Source organism: Vipera ursinii (assembly GCF_947247035.1).
Source record: "Vipera ursinii genome assembly, chromosome: 1".
Taxonomy (NCBI): domain Eukaryota; kingdom Metazoa; phylum Chordata; class Lepidosauria; order Squamata; family Viperidae; genus Vipera; species Vipera ursinii.
Window position 1 is genome coordinate 30864060 of NC_139512.1, and position 20380 is coordinate 30884439.

The 20380-nt window shown below is 38.5% G+C and overlaps 1 protein-coding gene across 1 annotated transcript in view; it reads right to left on the bottom strand.

The window, feature by feature from the left end:
- AKT1 (AKT serine/threonine kinase 1) overlaps positions 1–20380 on the bottom strand; it is a 113601-nt gene that overhangs the window by 20002 nt on the left and 73219 nt on the right. The window contains exons 4-10 of the mRNA XM_083379127.1: positions 16749–16860; positions 16034–16181; positions 14577–14708; positions 12522–12587; positions 9616–9684; positions 8553–8678; positions 4588–4716 (exon numbers count right to left, since the gene is read on the bottom strand). Coding sequence (XP_083235253.1) covers positions 4588–4716; positions 8553–8678; positions 9616–9684; positions 12522–12587; positions 14577–14708; positions 16034–16181; positions 16749–16860 — 782 coding nt within the window. The remainder of the gene's footprint in view (positions 1–4587; positions 4717–8552; positions 8679–9615; positions 9685–12521; positions 12588–14576; positions 14709–16033; positions 16182–16748; positions 16861–20380) is intronic.

The window sequence follows — 20380 nt, forward strand, 5'->3', positions numbered from 1 at the left end:
ATACTGGGGAGAAGCTGCTGCAAGACTTCTGCAACATGCTTGTTATTTCAAGGGTTGCAAATCCGTGACACATATCCGCCCTCATGAAAAGATGTTGAACTTCACCTTCCTACAATTTCTGTTGCCCAGACATAATACAAATTGAAATTCTGCAACTTCTGATCAGTTTCTAACTGTTTGTTGGCTGCTCCCTAACTTGCAGGCACATTCAAACTTTACAACATAAGCAGTACAACTCAAACAACGTGGTCATAATGAAGATCTTGAATATAAGAAACTGAAAGCATCAAGACCAGGGATAAAACAACATGGAAGTTTGTTCCTTTTCTCTGCTTATTAGGGCCTGCTAACTGTTTACGACTCTGCTTTGGGGGGGGGGAAATATTGGAACCTAGAAGATGGCCTGCAGTGAGAAACCAAAGACTGCCAGGTATTGGATTACCACACGCAGGTCTATTTACAGCATCTTCTGCTGTATGATTCACACCAAGCGACAGCTGGCTCTGCAGCTGCCCCATATATGTAGAAGCCCAACACAGCTGCTTCATCTGCTAGGATTCCAGGAGCCAAGCTCATCAGGCTCTGTGAGCAATCTGGGAAGAGAGAGGAGGGATTGTGCAGCATGCCAGCTGACCCCTGCTCAACCAGTTGCACGCTTCCCCAGAAGGACATTTAGTCTCCCTGCACTGAACTGAAATCAGGGCTGGATTTTGCTAATGCAGGAGACACAGCACTGTGTATTACCTTTTTTGGCTGCTTACTCCTCCTTCCTGTTTTATTTTTTACAAGACTCAAGTGCTTTTAACAGGTGTTTCCAAAATCACATTTCTCCCAAATATTCTTGGGATCATTTTTGAGACAAGAGGTGTTCTTCCTCAGTTTTTTTTTAAATGCAAACATTGAACAGTTTGTAGAATAGAATAGAATAGAATAGAATAGAATAGAATAGAATAGAATAGAATAGAATAGAATAGAATAGAATAGAACAGAACAGAATAGAATAATAACCTTATTGTCACTTTGAATGTACACTAATCGGCATACATTAAAATGAAATTTCGTTGCATACAGCTCTCAAAAGACATACATGCAACAAAATAAACTATCCTAAACACTAAGCAGTTACATAATTTATTTCAATGATCAGCAGCAGTAGCCAGAGGGAAAGAGACCCTCTTATTCTTATACATGGATATGGGGATCCATGGCAAGGAAAGGCAGTTTTATTAAAAATGAATTTCCTGCACTGTCTCTATAGAAGACATTATGAAGACACACAGACGAGGTATCTACATTCTCATTAATACTGTAGTACTGCTTCTAAATCTAGAGGAACAAATACTTCAATGACAAAGAGCAGACCCAAATACAATCCCCGACTGTATGTTTTTAGCTTCTTACTGGCTTCATGATAAGTACATCTGGATTCTGCCAAGTAAAGGAGATTTGAACATGCAGAACTATTTTGTTGAGACTCCTAAGTAGAAAGTAGGTTTTAATGTTTTTATTTGTTCAAATTGTATTGGTGGTATTTTTTTTAAATGTCTTCAATCTGGAAGGCCAGATTTTCTCTGAGTAATGCTCCCTTGCAGTGGATTCAAGTAGTTAGGTTGGAACACCATCATCAGTTTACATGTCGGAAGGCTCTCGTAAGTACTGAGAACCTAGGATTTACAAAGCAAAAGCATGTTCTACATCAAGATGCTATTTTAAGCTTGTCAGTGTTTGGGACACAAATCAAAAGGGAAAAAAAAACTACATATGGTAATAGGAATATTAATTCCCTTTCATGTTTTTTTAATTGGAGGAATAAATAAGGATAGGATAAAAAAAGGTCATTTTACTTAAAATAACTCACTGGTCAAGTTGAGAGCCAACAATGCTGAACAGCTGCATGGTTGGAATTTACAAGAGGAGCCACAACAGCTGTAAACACCTTGTGACCAATACATCTAACACATCAAAGCTGACGTGGTACAGCCACAGCCTTCTATGTACCAAATTCCAGCATGACCCTAAAACAACTATGCAGCAACTGTACAAACAAGTTCGGAGGCCAGGTTCCAATTGCAAACAGATGACAACAAGGCGAGCCTCACTTTCCTCTTTTTTAAAAAGGTTAAGTGACTTCATTGATGTGGGACATTTGCTTGTACATGCTCATCGGCTGGTTTGAAAGCAAACCCACCGACATGATGACTAAAGGCTGACAGAAGTTGAACAGGCCCCCCAAAATGAGATATTGTTCCCAAACCCAAGTTATTTAGTATTCTTTAAAAATTCAAACATGTGCCCAACATTATCCAGATAACTGTAAACAGGCCATGTTATTTATGTAAACATGCCATATTATTAGCTCCATCATGCAAAGTCGGAAGGAGTAGCTTTTCTCTGAATCTGTTTTTTTTTCCCCCCAGATATGCTGGACGGTAATTCTTGTCACCCTTACTTAGCACAGACAGTTGTGGGGGCTATGGTTCAAAACATCTGGATTACAAGATCTGGAGGAAAATGGAACTGGTCCTGGAGAGACCAACTTCTCCAAGAGAAACCTAGAAGCCATCTCAATCTTATCTGCAGGGTTATTGTGAGGACCAAACGAGTACAGAAAAAAGTCACGTACAATGTCATGTTTCCCTGGGAAGAAGGATGGGATAAAAATATACTACATAAATAATTTGGGTTAGACTATACAGCTTGCTTAATATATACACTACATAATTTCTGAAGTCATCAGTCACAAAGAGGAAAAGCACAACCACTAGGTTTGAACTCATGGTGGAAAATTAATTTTGCTAATGTACTTCACTGCCATAATACATATTGACAACTACTATGGAGGTGATGATTTTTATTGCTGTTATACCTTTGAGTCACCTCTGACTCTTGCAATGTGATGGTCTATGAGTCTAAAAAAAGACTAAACTGACACCTGGAAATGACTAAAAGTAGACTAGATCAGAATTTCTCCACTTCAGCAACTTTAAGATGTGTGGACTTCATGCTTTCAGAGCATGTTACCTGAGGAACTCTAGGAATTGAAGTCCACACATCTTAATGTTACTGAAGCACAGAAACACTAGATAAGACCAATTGTTTAAAGGCCATTAATATGGCATTTTCACCATTTGATCCTGCTGCAATTATGAACCCTATATATTCTCATTCATTCACTCAACTTGAATGGCAAACATACCTAATACTCCTATATTCTATTTTCTCCACAACAACCCTGTGAAATGGATTGGACTGAGAGAACATGACTATCTGAAGTCACTCAGCTGGCTTTCATGCCTAAAGTGGGATTAGAGCTCACAGTCTCCTGATCTCTAGGACAGCACCTTAACAGCTAAACCAAACTCTCTCTACTAGTTCACAAGATTTGGGCAACGCAAATTCAGAAAAGCCAAACTGAATTCTCAATAGCTCCCATTTAGCTTTCATCTGCATGTCTAGGTAACACACTTCAAATCAGAATAAGACTGAAGCATGTCAAACTATGCCCATTAAGGCAACCCAAGATAATCAGAGAAGGATGCTTCCTTTGCTTTTATCCCAATCTCCAAATTTGTATTTTCTCAGATGCAAGCAAATGGCTTTCTTTTTTATAGGAAGCCCTAATTAAAGACACAGTTATAAGAAAAACAAAATCTGTTTTTATGCATTTCAAAGTGATTATTACATTTATATCACAATATAACCCAATTGAGGACTCTCAGCAATTCAGATAAATATATATAAAACATATATAAGAATTTAAAGATTGCAGAAGGTACATAGGAAGAAAGCCAAGTTTCAAATGGAAGCCGTTCCAAGGGACTTGTGCTCTTCTAAGGGCAGAGCGTCCTGACTTTCAGCTCTCAAGAGTGGGAACCATAAGCTCCTTCTCATGAAAAGATCATGGAAGTGCCAATTTTACTAGAGAATGCAGTCCTGTCAAGAACCTAATGCCAAGCCACTGAGGGCTTTATAGTTAAAACCAACTTAAGTTGCATCGAGAAGTTTCTTGGTGACCAGCACAGGTGTAATGTGCTCATGTGTCACTGTATTCTGGACCACTGGTTCAGAAGCTTCTAAGTGGTTTGAAAGACAGCCCCAAGTAGAGCATGTTACAGTTCAAACAAGGTGTGATAAGAATATGAGATACTGCAAGGTTTTCCCTTTCCTGATAGGGCTGCAACTGGTACATCAGCCAAAGCTGGGCCAAGCCCCTAGGCCATGACATCTGCTTGCTACTGAGCAGAAGCTGCATATCCACAAGGACCCCAAGTCATGGACCTGCTCCTCCAGATATATTATTTTTCCATCTAAAGATAATATTGGAGCAGATAGAGATCTCTTGTTTGGGTTCAGCTTTAGCTTGTTCTCTTCCATCTAGAAGAGTGAAGTGGCTTTCAATAAAAGAGATACTCTGGCAGAGTTAACTCCAGCCCTTGGTGTCAATGCAACATATAAACCAGAATTCATGAACACTCACAACACTTACTTGACTTTTTTATACAGTAATATTCCGGTAAATATCTTAGCATCTATTTTTGATGAAGGAAAGCATCTCTTGTGGTAATATGAAGATAATATAAAAGATACCTCTGGGGCAAGGTATTCTGGTGTGCCACAGAAAGTCTTCATTGTTGCTCCATCCTTGATCCCTTCTTTACATAACCCAAAGTCTGTTATTTTTATGTGTCCATCTTTATCCAGCATCAAGTTCTCCAACTTAAATAAAAACAAATAAAAAGTCAGACATGAAATCATCTGGATAAGTACTGAAAATCTTCAATAAATTTGTAAAAGAATCCTTAATGTATTTGTAAAAGAGTCCTAAAATGATATTTTTTTGAAAGAACTGCTACACTTAAATCTTACACTTACACTTTAAGTATTTATTACTGTTAATATTTATACACCTCCATTTCCAATGATTCTGAGCAGCCTTCAGTATTAGTATCAGAAAATGAAAACCAAAATCAATAAATATGATCATCAGTTATCAGGCTAATGTACCGTGTATGTGTTTATGTATGTGTATGTGCACACAAACCTTTTTGCGTGCATGAACCTCTGAGTTGGGGTTGACTCCTGATGACTCCCTGGGCAAGTCCCTGAAGTTTTCTTGGCAAGATTTCAGAAGTTGTTTTCCACTGACTGCTTCCTAGGGTTGAGAGTGACTGGCCCAAGGTCACCCAGCTAACTCTGTGCTTAAAATGGGATTAGAACTCCTGGTCTCCAAATTTGTAGCCTGATGCCTTAACCACTACACTAAACTGATTCTCACAGCCTTACTCATTCCCAATGTCTTCTGAAAACTCATGTTTTTATTGCTGTCCAAAACGTTGGTACCCAGAAGTTGAGCTGGGTATTTGGTGTAAATTATAATCTCTCCACAGTAATTTCATTTATTTATTTATCTTTCACACTTCTACACTGCTCATCTCACCTACCTGGCTTTTAAAAACATTTCTAAACATTACTATGATAACTTTATGGCAGCTTTTTTCAACAAATATTCTCTAGGTGTTTTAGAGGATTCTGGCAATTGCAATTCCAAAACATCTGAAGATATCAGATTTACGATGATAGAATAGAATTTAGAATGGGGTTGTAAGATACAAGCAGCAAAGTTATAGTCATAAGAAGATATGGATAGGTAATAGGAAAGATGAGGAGTATCATAGTAATACAGCTTTACTAAGTATTTTGACAGTGTTGTAGGACTTAGTTGTTCTTAGTTGATCTTTTCAAGAAAACCAGTATTAGCTCCATATGTTTGCTTTATCCTATATTTTTGATTGTTTTTATATGATGGGCAGATATATAAATGTTTTAAATAAATAAATAAATGTTGCAGATTTGGAGATTAGAAGAATAGTGATCTACTCTTGCATAAGTCTGTCAAGAAATTAAGATTGGATGGAGAATTTTCTGGATTATACTATAAAGGACTAATTGCCCAAGGCATAAGATATCCATGCTTACATCACCTGCTTCAAATCTGCTGAAACAGAGAATCAGGACTGCATTATTTCTTTCAGGATGATGAATAATGGAGATTGGAGAGTAAACTTTTGCTCTATTTTGTCTCCCAGAGTAAACAAACCCTCATGCAAATAACAGCTATTTAAGATGGGGGGGGGAAGGGAGAATGATAAGGGAAATTGCACAGAGGGACAAGTATTCCCATGGGCTTGATCAAAATCACAACATTCTTCAGATGCGGAAAATGGGACAGGAATGAAATGTCAAATGATTTCCACTGTCTCACCTACATGATGCGTAAGAGCAACCCTCTATTTCTAGGAAATAGTGTTTTATAAAGTATTGATCCATTGGGAAACAGTCATGGAAAAAAAATCTTTCGGAGAATGTAACTGCCCTAACTCTAAACTGTTCAAAGTCACTGGGATTCAGGCAACACCAAAATTTAATAAATAATGATTATATAGGTTACCAGACAAGCATAAATTTAGAAGAGGATTCATTCTCCCTTTCAGATATGGAGGGCTTATAAAAAACTTATACAATTTTTTAAACAATTCATTAGCTAGCATTATAAAACATTAAACAAACTGCCAAAAAGTGTGAATATTTGATGGTATGTAAGAGCCAATAAACATGTGTAAATAACTAATAAAAATACTTTTTTAAACACTTAAGAGCCAATTAAAATAATGTTAAAATATTTACTTAAATTACATATTTTGCTTTGATATCACTTAAACATGATAAAATTTAATAATAAAAAGGTAAAGGTTCCCCCGCACATGTGTGCTAGTCGTTTCCGACTCTAGGGGCCAGTGCTCATCTCCATTTCAAAGCCAAAGAGCCAGCGCTTGTCCGAGGACGTCTCTGTGGTCATGTGGCCAGCATGACTAGACGCCAAAGGCGCACGGAACACTGTTACCTTCCCACCGTAGTGGTCCCTATTTTTCTACTTGCATTTTTATGTGCTTTCGAACTGCTAGGTTGGCAGAAGCTGGGACGAGTAACAGGCGCTCACTCTGCTACGTGGCACTCGGGATTCGACCTGCAAACTGCCGACCTTCTGATCGACAAGCTCAGCGTCTTAACCCTTTCATTTAATAATGGAGTAGGGAACATTTTCTTTAAATTAGTATGACCTCATTAGCTGGGAACATATGACTAGGACTTTCATATTGCTGCAAAGATCTGAGCCATGTATAAAACAACTGGAAAATCAGGGATAGATAAAATAACATATTGAAACTCATTCAATAATATTACAATTTATTCTATAACCATGAAAAGTTTAAAGACCTCGAAAGTATAAGGCCATCAAAAGTCTTCAGCTTACTTAAGTGAAGTTTTACTACTAATTAGGGCAATTTCTTCTATAATATTCTGTTGATTAACTTAGGTTCAACCAGGCTGCCTGGCTCTATGGCTTAGAAAAAGGGAACAGCTATTTATTTTTTTTGTCCACAAAAAAAATGCACAACAGTAACCAAATGGTAGCTAAGCACTCAGACTGAGATTACAGTCCATCCAATCACTTTCACTTACTTCAGTTTCCTCTAGGTCACGGGTGTCAAACTCGCCACCTCACGTGACGTGTCACGATGCATTGCGACTCTTTTTGCATTGCCGGCAGTGCGGTGGGCATGGCTTTGGTATGATGAAACTGGCTCATGGGCCGGCAGTTTGACACCCCTGCTCTAGGTCCTAATCCAGTTAAAAAGTGTAAATGCTCAGCAACTGACCAACATGCAGAACATGATGATTATGCTGAGCTCTATAAGGATTAAAAATTGACAATGTATCCTAGCAGAGTCCTTCTGAATAGACAGCAACACCTGATTAATCTTATCATAACTCAGAGGCTAATGGGATGGGAGATCTCCAGGGAATTCTTGAGCTGCAGACTAGACTGGGAAATTAAAGAAAAAAATTCTAGAAGAAACCAATGGCCAATCATCTCTGTACTATCAACAAAATCTTTTATCAATGTCTCCATTTAACCATCAAGCATCGGGCTCAACTTAAAGGAGTCTTACCATTACCCATGGCTGCCTGTTCAGACTGGCCACAGGTCTTCACAGTTTTGAACAGATAAATGTCTCTCCTATTGCTGTTTATCTGAATTTATCAGACCTAATGTGGACCAGCACTTTATAAAAGAGGAGGAGCTGCAAGCGATATTAAAAATGTGATCAATGAGTCATCCAATGCAATCAACTGATGAGGCCAAATTTAAAAGTTCAGAGCACTTCAATTTCTTTTATTCTCAGGACGATTTTCAATTTGGCTTCTTTAAAATGTTGGTTTTGTACTGAGACTGTATTGTGTAAATGAAGATCTCCTAAGATCCCTTCCAACTCTGTTATTCTGTATTCTGCCAATGTATTTAAACATTGATTTTGTGTTGGTTTTCAACACAAACTAAAAAAAGAACATACTAAACAGGTATTTCTACAACTGAACGGGATTTTTGACATACTTGGAGAGGATCCTTGCCTTATGCAGAGATAGGGAATGGCTGATCAAACTAGCATTTTTAATAGATTTAGCACCACTCCACCTACAATCTAACATACCTTCAAGTCTCTATATACCACATTTTTCTCTGAATGTAGATAGTCCAAAGCTGATACAATTTCAGCTCCATAGAACCGGGCACGATCTTCAGAAAAAACGCGTTCTCGTGATAGATGGAAAAATAGCTGGAAAGACAAATCATTACATATGAAAAGAATTTTAAGCAATGTCTATAAAGGGAGGTTAGTGAAAATAATATGCGTCGCTTATTTCACGTTTCTACTTGGCGTATTTCCTGCTGGTTTTGTTAAGTGATTTTTTTAGCCCTGTTCTATGTTTTATAATACTATAGAGCAGACATGTCAAACACAAGGCCCGGGGGCCGGATCCGGCCCGCAAAGTGGTTTCATGTGGCCCGCGAAGCCATCCTGGAAACAGTGAGGGAACGGCCCCCACTGCCTTGGCCCTGGCCCAGAGACCCTCCTCCTGCCAGAGACCCTCAGATCTCTCCCACTCTTGCCCAGGCCCCCATAGGCACCCTTGATGCGAACGATGTAGAGCTGGCCACGCCCACCCAGCAGGCCATACACACTCTAGCCACGCCCACCCAGTAGGCCACGCCCACCCTGGCCATACCCACCCGGCCCCCTGAGGGCAACCGCAATGCTGATGTGCCCCTCAATGAAATTGAGTTTGACACCCCTGCTCTAGAGTCTGTTTAGTCTAGTGGTTAAGGCCCCAGGTTAGAAACCGGGAGACACTGAGTTCTAGTCCTGCATTAGGCATGAAAGCTGTCTGAGTGACTTTGGGCCAGTCACTCTCTGAGCCCAACCATTTCACAGGGTTGTTAGGAAAATAGGAGGAAAAAGGAGTCCTAGGTATGTTCAACACCCTGAGCTATTTGTCAAAATAATAAAGGTGGGATATAAATAAATAAATTTAAGACAGAAATGCCAAGGAGTAAAATTGCCTCCTTATACGTACAAACCTCTGTTCTACCATTAATCAAATGCCTGATGTTTGCAAACTTTTTAAAGAAGTTAATAGACAAATTGAGAAGTTTTCCAACCATTAAAATGACATCACTTAAGAGCATTTGATTTTGAGGAATATGATTCTTACCTCCCCCCCATTAGCGTATTCCATAACAAAACACAAACGGTCATGCGTCTGAAAGGAATATTTCAATGCCTATAAAAAAAGAGACAAAAATCTTAACTTTACATCATCTGTTATCCTTTATAACCAACTAAGAGATTATTGGAGTTGGATCTGTGCCCTGAAACTTTGCAAATTGCATCTGCTGTAACAGGAAATGATGAATCCCTCTCTACTGAATGAACTCCTGCCCCCTTTTAAAGCAAACAACTTCACTTTTGGTATAAGCTATGAATACTCTTGTTTTAATTGCACATTTCCTCCTCTTTTTCTCTTAATTTTTATGCATATTCCTCTATGGCACAATCTTTTAGACTGTATTGAACAATACAATACAATAGAATGCCAAATTGAGATAGAAAAATCTGTGAAAGAGTATGCAATGCAGAAGAACAGTGACAATGATGATAGCTGTTTACATTGGAATGAAACATCTTTAACAATATTTGATAGTGTCCAATATTCTCCCTAAATTATTTTTTCCCTCTGATGATTGCTACATGAATATTGTTGAATAATGGAATGATGGGAGCAGTGGTAATAAAGTATATAATAAATGGAAGAGCAAAATAAAGTAGAAATTACTTTTATTTAGCTTGGACATTTCTTACAATTCAATAACGACATTCAGCTAAGCTAGAGAAGTGAAGATAGATACAAGAAAGATGCTGGAGTATTTCATAGAGAAGCTTGATACTGAAAATTATGCCCAATTCTGTTTCCAAAAGTATGCAACAAGTAGTCATTCTAACTATATTTTTTATTATTTATTCACATTTATATAGCTGTTACTGACATTTTTATTATTAATATGCTTTTAATGATTTTTGTTGTATGATTGATTTTTTTTGTATTTTTCTGTGAGTGGTGAGTCACTCAGAATTGTGTGTGTGACGCTGGTGGTTATATAAATTGAGGAAATAAATAAAAAAAATGAAAGAGCCCTATTCTGTCTGATCTAAAGCTCCAAGTAGCAAGTGTTTTGCCTCCCACTAATGTTTCGCTTCCAGCAACCAAAAATGCACTACTACTGAATGGGAAGCTCCCAAGTGGTGATGCCTCCACTCATCATGCAGAGTTTTGCAGCGCAAGCAGTGCCAGCTTGGTTTGACATGCTCTCTATTTCGTTTTGCTTGGGCTGCAGCCCAGAAGTTACAGCTGGTTTTTCAGAGCCAGAGAAGGAGTCACAACGTTGGCCTTAGATAAAAATAAAACATATCCATAAATAATTATGGACTGTATAAGACACCATTTTCTGGATCCAGAACAAGAACTTTTTCCCTCCCAGCTCTGGCAAGTCCTGCTGAAGATCCATTAGCTGATCATGAATCACCTGGTTCTCTTAATGAAGGTAGGATAAAAGGACTTTATATTACAAAAGTTAAGAAAGTCAAAAGTAATGCTTATCCAAACTTTCCACTTATTTATTTACTTTAGTTTCTATGCTTCTCAATTCCTATTTGCTCTGAGTGGCTTGCAGGATTAACAGAACATAAGATTCAAACCAAACCAAGACAAATACATCCACTAACAGGCGTTAATCTGATGTGCAACTATTCAGGAGTAATAACAAACTTTTAAGCTTCAAAGAATCATGTTTTCACTGCTCTTTGGAAGAAAACTAAAGAGGAGGTGATCCAAATGTCTACGGCCACATATTTCACAAGAGAGAGTTGTGATTACATGATTGACCTTCCAAGCAACTGTAGCAACCTGGATTACCATATGCTGTACCAGCTGAAGGGTCTGAGTAGTTTTCAAGGATAGCCCTATGTGCAGTGAGTTGCAACAGGGCATACACTGGGTGACAAGAGTCTGGGTGAGCTGGGAAAACAAAAAAGGGCACCTTTCTTTTCCTTATAATTAGGGTGAGTTCTGCAACAATACCTGCTAGGTAATCAAGCACAACTACAAGGCTAGCTCTCAGATCTGAAAACACTGGTGAGGAATTAGGGACTTTTAAAATGAGAAAGGATAGGCAGAAGATGATTTTTTCAAAGTAGCCTAGCCTCAATCAAAAATTGATTTTAAAAAACAAACATGTTTTAGAGTACCCCACTAGACGTGTGTTCCTAAATAAATACACAAGAGAAATTTTGGTTATCTCTGAAAAATTGCTTACATGATATATTATGAGCATCCTGCAATTGTTTGTAGAAGGGGAGAAAGCAAAGGTGTGCATAAGGAACTGCCTGCCTGGAAAAGTGTGAATGTTACGAGAAACGGTGCTCCCTACTGACTTGTTTGGATTCAAAAAGGCTTGGACCAATTCATGGAAGTCGTAAGGACCAATGGCTATTAGACTTGATGACTGGTTGACTCTCTCTGAAGGCCATCTGGGAGACTTATGGGCTTCCTTCTGCAGTTGGTTTCCACTGTGAGAACAGAATGCTGGACTTGGTGGGTCACAGGTCCAACCCACCAGGGCACTGCTTATGTTATGTTCTAAACCTTTGGCAGGTTATTTTATAAGTTTACTTCCAAGCTGTACTAAAAACAAATTGCCTCTGATACTAGAAATACTATTCAATCATCATGCTGAGCAGGCACTAATAGCTTTATCTGACACTTTCCGGGTTCTAAAACCACCAAATTCCCATCTGTACCTCTTTGGATGAAAAAAAAAATTGTGTGTGTGTGCACATGTGTCCATGCATGCATGCATTTTGCAACCAGCAAAATAAAGCACTATTTGCTCACAAATTGACTCTAAGTTGTACTACATAAAGTGGATTATGTTGCTTATCATATATTCCATCCAATTTGGAGAAAAACGTGTCTCTGAAATTTGTTAGTGAGAACAAACACAGAAGTGACTATCTTTTCTCATTCATAAGAGATTTTAAGAAAATTACAGAAAGAATGCTTACTGTTAAAAATGGATGCCTAGAATTCTGCAAAACTCGGTTTTCTGTCAGAGTATGTGCCACTTCATCCTGCAGGATAACCCAAATAGTAAAGAATATGTGACAATTCAGCTTTACTTATTATTTACTTTTAACAGCCTTTCTAAATGTCCTAGAAAATTAGGTAGAGCATTTAAAAACCACTTTATATAATACAGGTAAGAAAAAGGTGGATTTCTTACAGACTGCATCTCAGAAAATTATCAATTCGGGAAAGGGCCATTTAGGCCCCTGAATCTAGTCTTCTGCTCAGTTCAGAAACCCAAATTCAAGCATCTCTGCCAGATGGCTTTGTATCCTCCATGTGAATACATCCAGGAAAGGAGACGCACGACTCTCAGAATAACTGGCACCACTGCTGAAGGATACCGCTACTGTCAGAAGACATTTTCTGCACCTTACAATAACTTAAATCTATTATTCTAAGTTTTGCACTCTGAAGTGATAAAGAATGGGCCATGATCTGGAAAAGTGGTAGTATATGCCCTGACCCCAGACTAATCAGACCTTTTAATCTCTCTTTCCTGGACTCTGTTCCTAGTGTCTCAATCATCCTCACAGTTGTTCACTGAACCTTTTTTCCAGTTTGTCTGAATCCCCAAAGTGTGGTGCCCAGAAGTACAGAGAATACTGGAGGAGTAGGAACTGACCCAGAACAGTATAAAGTGAAACTAAGATTTCCCATTATTTAGAAACTATGGTTCTGTTGAAGTACCTGAAAACCCCATTTGCCTTTTTGTACTCGCATCTTGTGGCTGTTTCATAGCTATTATTACAGATTTCAAATATTTCAAAACTAATATTGCTAAGCCAGATGCCTTCATTCTGTGTTTCTGCATCTGTTTCCCATTTTTTAAGTGAGGAAACTTGCATTTGCTTCTATCATGTTTTATTTTATGAGCTTGAGCCCAATTCTGTAACATCATTTGATTTTTATTTCTGCCTTCTAAAGCCTCAGCTACTCCATACATTTGATAAGCATTTCTTTCCCCTCTTCTTCCAAATCATCAATAAAATGCTGTAGAGTGCTGGAACAAGGCTGAACTAGTGTAGATCACTTGATACTTCAACTGGACAACTGATGAGAACTCCGGGTAGTATGAAGTTTGAAATAGCTATGTGGCCACTTAACTGTCAAATCATTTAGCTTACACTTAGCCCCCACTAGCTCGCTAATCTCCTGCCATTCCTTGTCATTGGTTTGGCTGGCTAGGATTGAGGGGAGCTAGAGTTCAATGTCTGGAAGGACACACATTCACCATAACATAATTAATTTATAATTTAAGGACAGATCTTTTTAACCCATGTGATACTAGCCAATCTTAGCCAAAGTGAAAAGCCTAACATCAGGAAGTTGCTTCAATTTTTTTTTACAATAAATCAGATTTAGTCTCTGTCTCTCTTTATCTAGGCTTTCATATTAGATTTGATAACCACAGATCAATTCAGGTTGAACAACCTATAGTTGTCTAACTCACATATAATGCCAATTCATAAAGTATGGGTTACAAACCACTGCAGTTGGGTTCAGATATCACCCAGAACCAGAACCAAAGCAACTACACTGACTTAATTTTATGTATGAAGTTTGCTCATATTGACAATTTCAAGTTTTGTTAATTGACTGACTTCAGTTACACCCTGTTCTGCAACATGTTTTCAAAGAACAGACTCCCGCATCCCAATGTCATTCCCCAATTATTTTAGTTGCCAACTATAATGACACAAAACATAGCTTGCCTAACTCTGATATTAAACTGTGAAGAAAGGAATGCATGAGGGAGAAGGAGAAAGAGAGGCTGAGGCCTGTCCAAGTAGTACTAATCTATGACTTGATGTCATATTAGAAAAAAATTGATCTCAATTCTCTGAGAATTTAATTCATAAATAAGATGAAATGCATCTTGAGATTCAAAGACCTCAAGTTTGAAAAAAAAGGAAAAAAAAAAGAAAACAGTTGGCATATTCAGCATTCCTATGGGTGTAGAAATCAGAAGGGGTAAATTATGACATCCTTACCTTTGCAACAATTACTTCCTTCTTTAGAATTTTCATGGCATAATAGCGTCCAGTTGCTTTCTCTTTCACCAGAATGACCTTTCCAAAAGTACCTTTTCCTAGGAGCTTAAGGTACTCAAATTCATTCATGGTCTGTTGAAGACAGGTTTAAAATATTATATAGGCCAATTTAAAAAAAATGAAGGAAAATAACTGACAACTTAGACAGATCAGCCAGTTCTCTTATCACATGAATCCAGGATTTTCAAGAGAAGAATAAATCATAGTGGCTGAGTTTGCACATTATGCTAAAAGCAAAAAATAAACTGAATAAATTATGGCTTAACAGGATGAATGAACCCAGATATTCTACGCATTTATACAGAGATGTAAAGAAATTCCTTACTAACTGTATTCCAGATTTATCCTCTGAATGAACAACTGTGTCAACATATGTCACTATCTAAGGCAGAGGTGTCAAACTGCCGGCCCGCAGGCAGGATGCGTCATGCGGAAGCCGCACCCACCCCACTGATGTCGCGAGCTTGACATGTCTGATCTAAAGCAATGTTTCTCAACTTAAGCAATTTTAAGCTCTATGGACTTTAATTCCCAGAATGCTGCTGGCTGGGGAATTCTGGGAGTTGAAGTTTATAAAGCCTGAATTGGCTGAATTTGAGAAAAGCTGACCTAAGTATATGAATTAAACTTTCATATTTGCTACAGTAAATGCAAGCAACCTAGTTCCCTGGATAAGCTACAGGTAACAACTTAATAGCACTTAGACTTATACATCACTCCATAATGCTTTACAGCCCTCTCTGAGCAGTTTACAAATATCAGCATGTTGCTTCCAACAATCTGGGTCCTCATTTTATTGACCTCAGAAGGATAGAAGGCTGAGTCTTCCTTATATACTCCTTACAGAACTCCTGGCTGTGGGTAGAGTTAGCCTGCAATACTGCATTCTAACATCTGTGCTACCAGGGCTCTTTATACTTAATTTATATTAACCCAGTCTAAAATTCAGATATGGTTAAGCACAATCCAGTTTCCAGCCTCCTGGCTATTTCCCTGCCTGTTGTAAAATTTTATTACTGTATCCAACCATATAATTTGTCCCTGACCTCTACAGGGCATGGCACTACATTTCAGAAAATTTTTAACTTCCTTTAAATTTTCAACAAGAAACTCACCTAAAGTTGGCAAGGTACCCCAGGCATTCCTGCAACAGTTGCAGAAACCCAACCAACATAGCCATTGTTTAGGGATAGTAAATGCTAAAATCAAAATACATTGAAGAATACAGAGCTGCAAAAGATATTCTATGGCGGTCTCCCAATTTGGTGCTCTTTAGATTAATTGAAACTACCTAAGAATCCTAGAAACTGGCAGGTACCAAATTGAAAAAGGCAGCTAATGACACCAAGGATATCTGGAATTCAACTGAGTGTGTGAGATTGAGAGATATTACTTACTACTTTGTGTTTTGGTTTGGTCATTGAAATTTCCATTTCTTCAGCACCTGAATTGTCACTGGGGGAACCAGATCGAAAATCCATGTTTTCTTCCTCTTGCTTCTTAAGGCCGTCTGCTACTGTTTGGATGGCTTTTGTCCATTCTTCCCTAAGAAAAAAATAAAAAAACTATTTTATTGTGATGTGTGATTTTGAAAAAGGGTAGGTAAAAATGCAAAGCTTACTTCCAAGCTTATTTCCAAAAAATAATTGGGCTTAAATCATGTTTGAAATTTTAGAAAACAGGAATAGGAATACTGTTAGGAACCACAATTTTCCTGCTTAAGATATTTTAAATTCTAGTCTGGAGAAAAATGTGTTCTTCTGGTTATTATATAGGGCATCTGATTGGTAGCAGATGACAGAAATTTCAGTCTAACATACTTGAAGACTATTTATTGGGAAAGGCAAAAATACTAAACTCTGCTGTGTATGCATGCAATGTGCACTTTTATTATTGATGCACGATCACAAGTAGTTCCTTCTGCAAGAGTTCGCTATTCCATCCCAACCCAATCTGATAAAAGTGAATTTCATGGGAAATGAGATTGTAAAGCCCAGAGCACCAAACCAATAAAAAAGGAAGCATTTGAGAAGATGGAGCTCTCTAATAATGCTGAACATTTACATCTGCTTTTGCAAGTTGTTTTTGTATTTAAGACTGAAGGCAACATACCGCTCCTCTGGAGTCTCCACATGAAATGTTCTTTCAATTACTGTGGTCCACTGGAGGCATCTGATGATGAATGTGTTTGGTTTAGGTCTCTCTGTCTTCATCAACTGGCACTCTAGCGCAGATTGAGGGAAGAAAGTCATGGTACGTAAGCAGGTTTAAATAATCATTTGTCTTTATTCTTATCCAGCAAACAGTTGTGATTAATCAGGCATAGAAATCTCTGCAAGTAGTTCTTCAAGAAAGAAACAAGTGGAAACTCACTTTCAATGGCTGCCTTATGATATGCAAAGCCATCAGCACTTTTGCCTGGCCCCGAATCAAAACCATATGTTGTGCCCATTTCACTAAACATATAAAAATTAAAGAGTATAAAAAAGCACTGACCAAAATAAATAATTTGCCCCTATAACTACCTTACTTTGTGGGAAGCACAACTGTCTTCACATAACTTAAATCCTGCATCAAGAAATGATTGCAGCTCATGGGCATTTTTATACTGCACATTTTACAGCTTTCCTAATTCACCCTTCCCCTTCATGGATTACTGTCTTGTCATGGCGAAGGGGCTTGCGTAATTCAATGAAGCTATGAGCTATGCCGTGCAGGGCCACCCAAGACGGAAAGGCAGAGAGTTCTGACAAAACGTGATCCACTGGAGAAGGAAATGGCAAACCACTCCAGTATCTTTGCCATGAAAACCCTATGGACAGTACCAAAAGGCAAAACGATATGACGCTGGAAGATGAACTCCTCAGGTCGGAAGGCGTCCAATATGCTACTGGGGAAGAGCAGAGGGCTAGTACTAGTAGCGCCAGAAAGAATGAAGCGACTGGGCCAAAGCCGAAAGGACGCTCAGCTGTGGATATGTCTGGTGGTGAAAGGAAAGTCCGATGCTGTAAAGATTTTTTCTCCATAGGAACCTGGAATGTAAGATCCATGAATCAAGGAAAGCTGGACGTGGTCAAACAAGAGATGACAAGACTAAACATTGACATCTTAGGTATCAGCGAACTAAAATGGACAGGAATGGGTGAATTTAATTCAGATGACCATCAGGTATACTAGTGCGGGCAAGAATCCCTCAGAAGAAATGGAGTAGCCTTCATAGTCAATAAAAAAATAGGAAAAGCAATACTGGGATACAATCCTCAAAATGACAGAATGATCTCAGTTCGAATCCAAGGCAAACCATTCAATATCACAGTAGTCCAAAGTCTATGCCCCAACCACCGGTGCTGAAGAGGATGAAATTGACCGGTTCTATGAAGCCCTACAGCACCTTATAGAACTAACATCAAAAAATGATGTCCTTATCATCATGGGGGATTGGAATGCTAAAGTAGGAAGCCAAAAGATAACTGGAATAACAGGCAAGTTTGGCCTTGGAGTACAAAATGAAGCAGGGCACAGGCTGATAGAATTTTGTCAAGAGAATACGATGGTCATAGCAAACACTCTTTTCCAACAACCCAAGAGACGGCTCTACACATGGACATCACCAGACGGTCAACACAGAAATCAGATTGACTATATGCTCTGCAGCCAAAGATGGAGAAGCTCTATACAGTCAGTAAAAACAAGACCAGGAGCTGACTGTGGCTCAGACCATGAGCTTCTCCTTGCAAAGTTTAGGCTTAAACTGAAGAAAGTAGGGAAAAGCACTAGGCCACTCAGGTATGAATTAAATCATATCCCTGTCGAATATACAGTAGAGGTGACAAATAGATCTGATAGACAGAGTGCCTGAAGAACTATGGACAGAGGTTCGCGACATTGTACAACAGGTAGCAACCAAAACCATCCCAAAGAAAAAGAAATGCAAGAAAGCAAAATGGCTGTCTGAGGAAGCTTTGCAAATAGCTGAGGAAAGGAGGGAAGCGAAAGGCAAGGGAGAAAAAGAAAGATATGCCAAATTAAATGCAGAATTCCAAAGAATAGCTAGAAGAGATAAGAATGCCTTCTTAAATGAACAATGCAAAGAAATAGAAGAAGACAATAGAATAGGGAGGACCAGAGATCTTTTCAAGAAAATTGGAGAGATGAAAGGAACGTTTCATGCAAAAATGGGCATGATAAAGGACCAAAATCGCAGGGACCTAACAGAGGCAGAAGAGATTAAGAAGAGGTGGCAAAATTACACAGAAGAACTATACAAGAACAAGCTTAACGTCCCTGATAATCACAATGAGGTGGTCACTGACTGATGGGTCGGACACGACTTCGCAACTAACCGATGGGTCGGACACGACTTCGCAACTAACAACAATTCACCCTTACTCTACAACAGGTAGTCCTTGAGTTACAAACAATTACCTGCAGAGCACGGGGAGGTCCAAGGAAAAAGATTGCAGGGTATGTACGTGAGAACTCATTTCACTGGAATGTCATCTTCTAATACCATTCTTGTTTCACTCTTAAATGGTTTTATGAAGCTCAAGCACTAAAAGAGCCTCTTTTTAATTTAAACACCAAATGCTAAAGCAGACCTGCTTACTGAAGTCCAAGTGTAATTTATTTTATTTTATTTTATTTTAATTCCATTTATATCCCGCCCTTCTCCGAAGACTCAGGGCGGCTTACAAGCTTAGCAACAGCCTTCATTCTATGTATACAGTATGCCTGCTTATTAGGGCTTTCGGCCCCATCTCAAGCGGCATTATTACAAAGTCAGCTTATTGCCCCCAACAGTCTGGGTCCTCATTTTACCTACCTCGGAAGGATGGAAGGCTGAGTCAACCTTGAGCCTGGTGGGATGCGAACCTGCACTAATAATGGGGATATAAACATAGTCTACTATCAAGAGAATGTAGCACATTTCAGTTGTAATCATTAGATTTTTGGATGCTTTTGTGTTTATACTCTGGTATTATTAAGGCAGCAACTCAAAGTTCATGCTTCCTTTTAAAACTAAAAGCTTCCAATTATAACAAGATTAAATATTCATCATTACTGGCTGTATTTCTTTCCTCTACCTTCTCTTTCTTTCTTAGCTGCTGCATTTGAACCCGTGTATTTATGCCTAATTTCCTGCTGAACTGTGAAGCCCCTCAAAAAGTACTTTGCTTTTTTTAATGACATGAAAATTTAGTTTTTCATTCAAAGCACACCAAGGTTACTCTGCATCCAACTGAAAGAATTCGAGTAGATTTAAAAGGAAAGAGTGCATTAAATAACTAAAGAAAAGAGGTTTTACCTAGAAAAATGCACTTAAAAAAGTCATTATCCCATGAAAGAAAGAAATGCCACTGTTTATATTTGTTTATATTAATTCTGTGGTCATTGGCATCTCTTCTTAAACTGAACCTAAATTCATAAACCAATTCTGCCAGACTTCATAACCTGGCATTATACAGCTCATTAGGAATACAACTTCAATAAACTCCAGCAACTATAAGAGTTGCATTCAAAAACATCATCAGGAAACTACCAACTTGCCTACTTCTCATTCATGACTCCCAGATAAAAAGAAACTGCCTTTTACAAATTCTGTCCAGTAATCTATTTATGGAAAAGCTGATGGTTTGGTCAGAACAATCTGAAGTCCCAGGAGATGGTATGGTTGGAGTCACAGTTTAAAGCACTTGCTCCCAGAGTGAGGCATGAAATCTTGAACACTGATTATGGCAGACTCA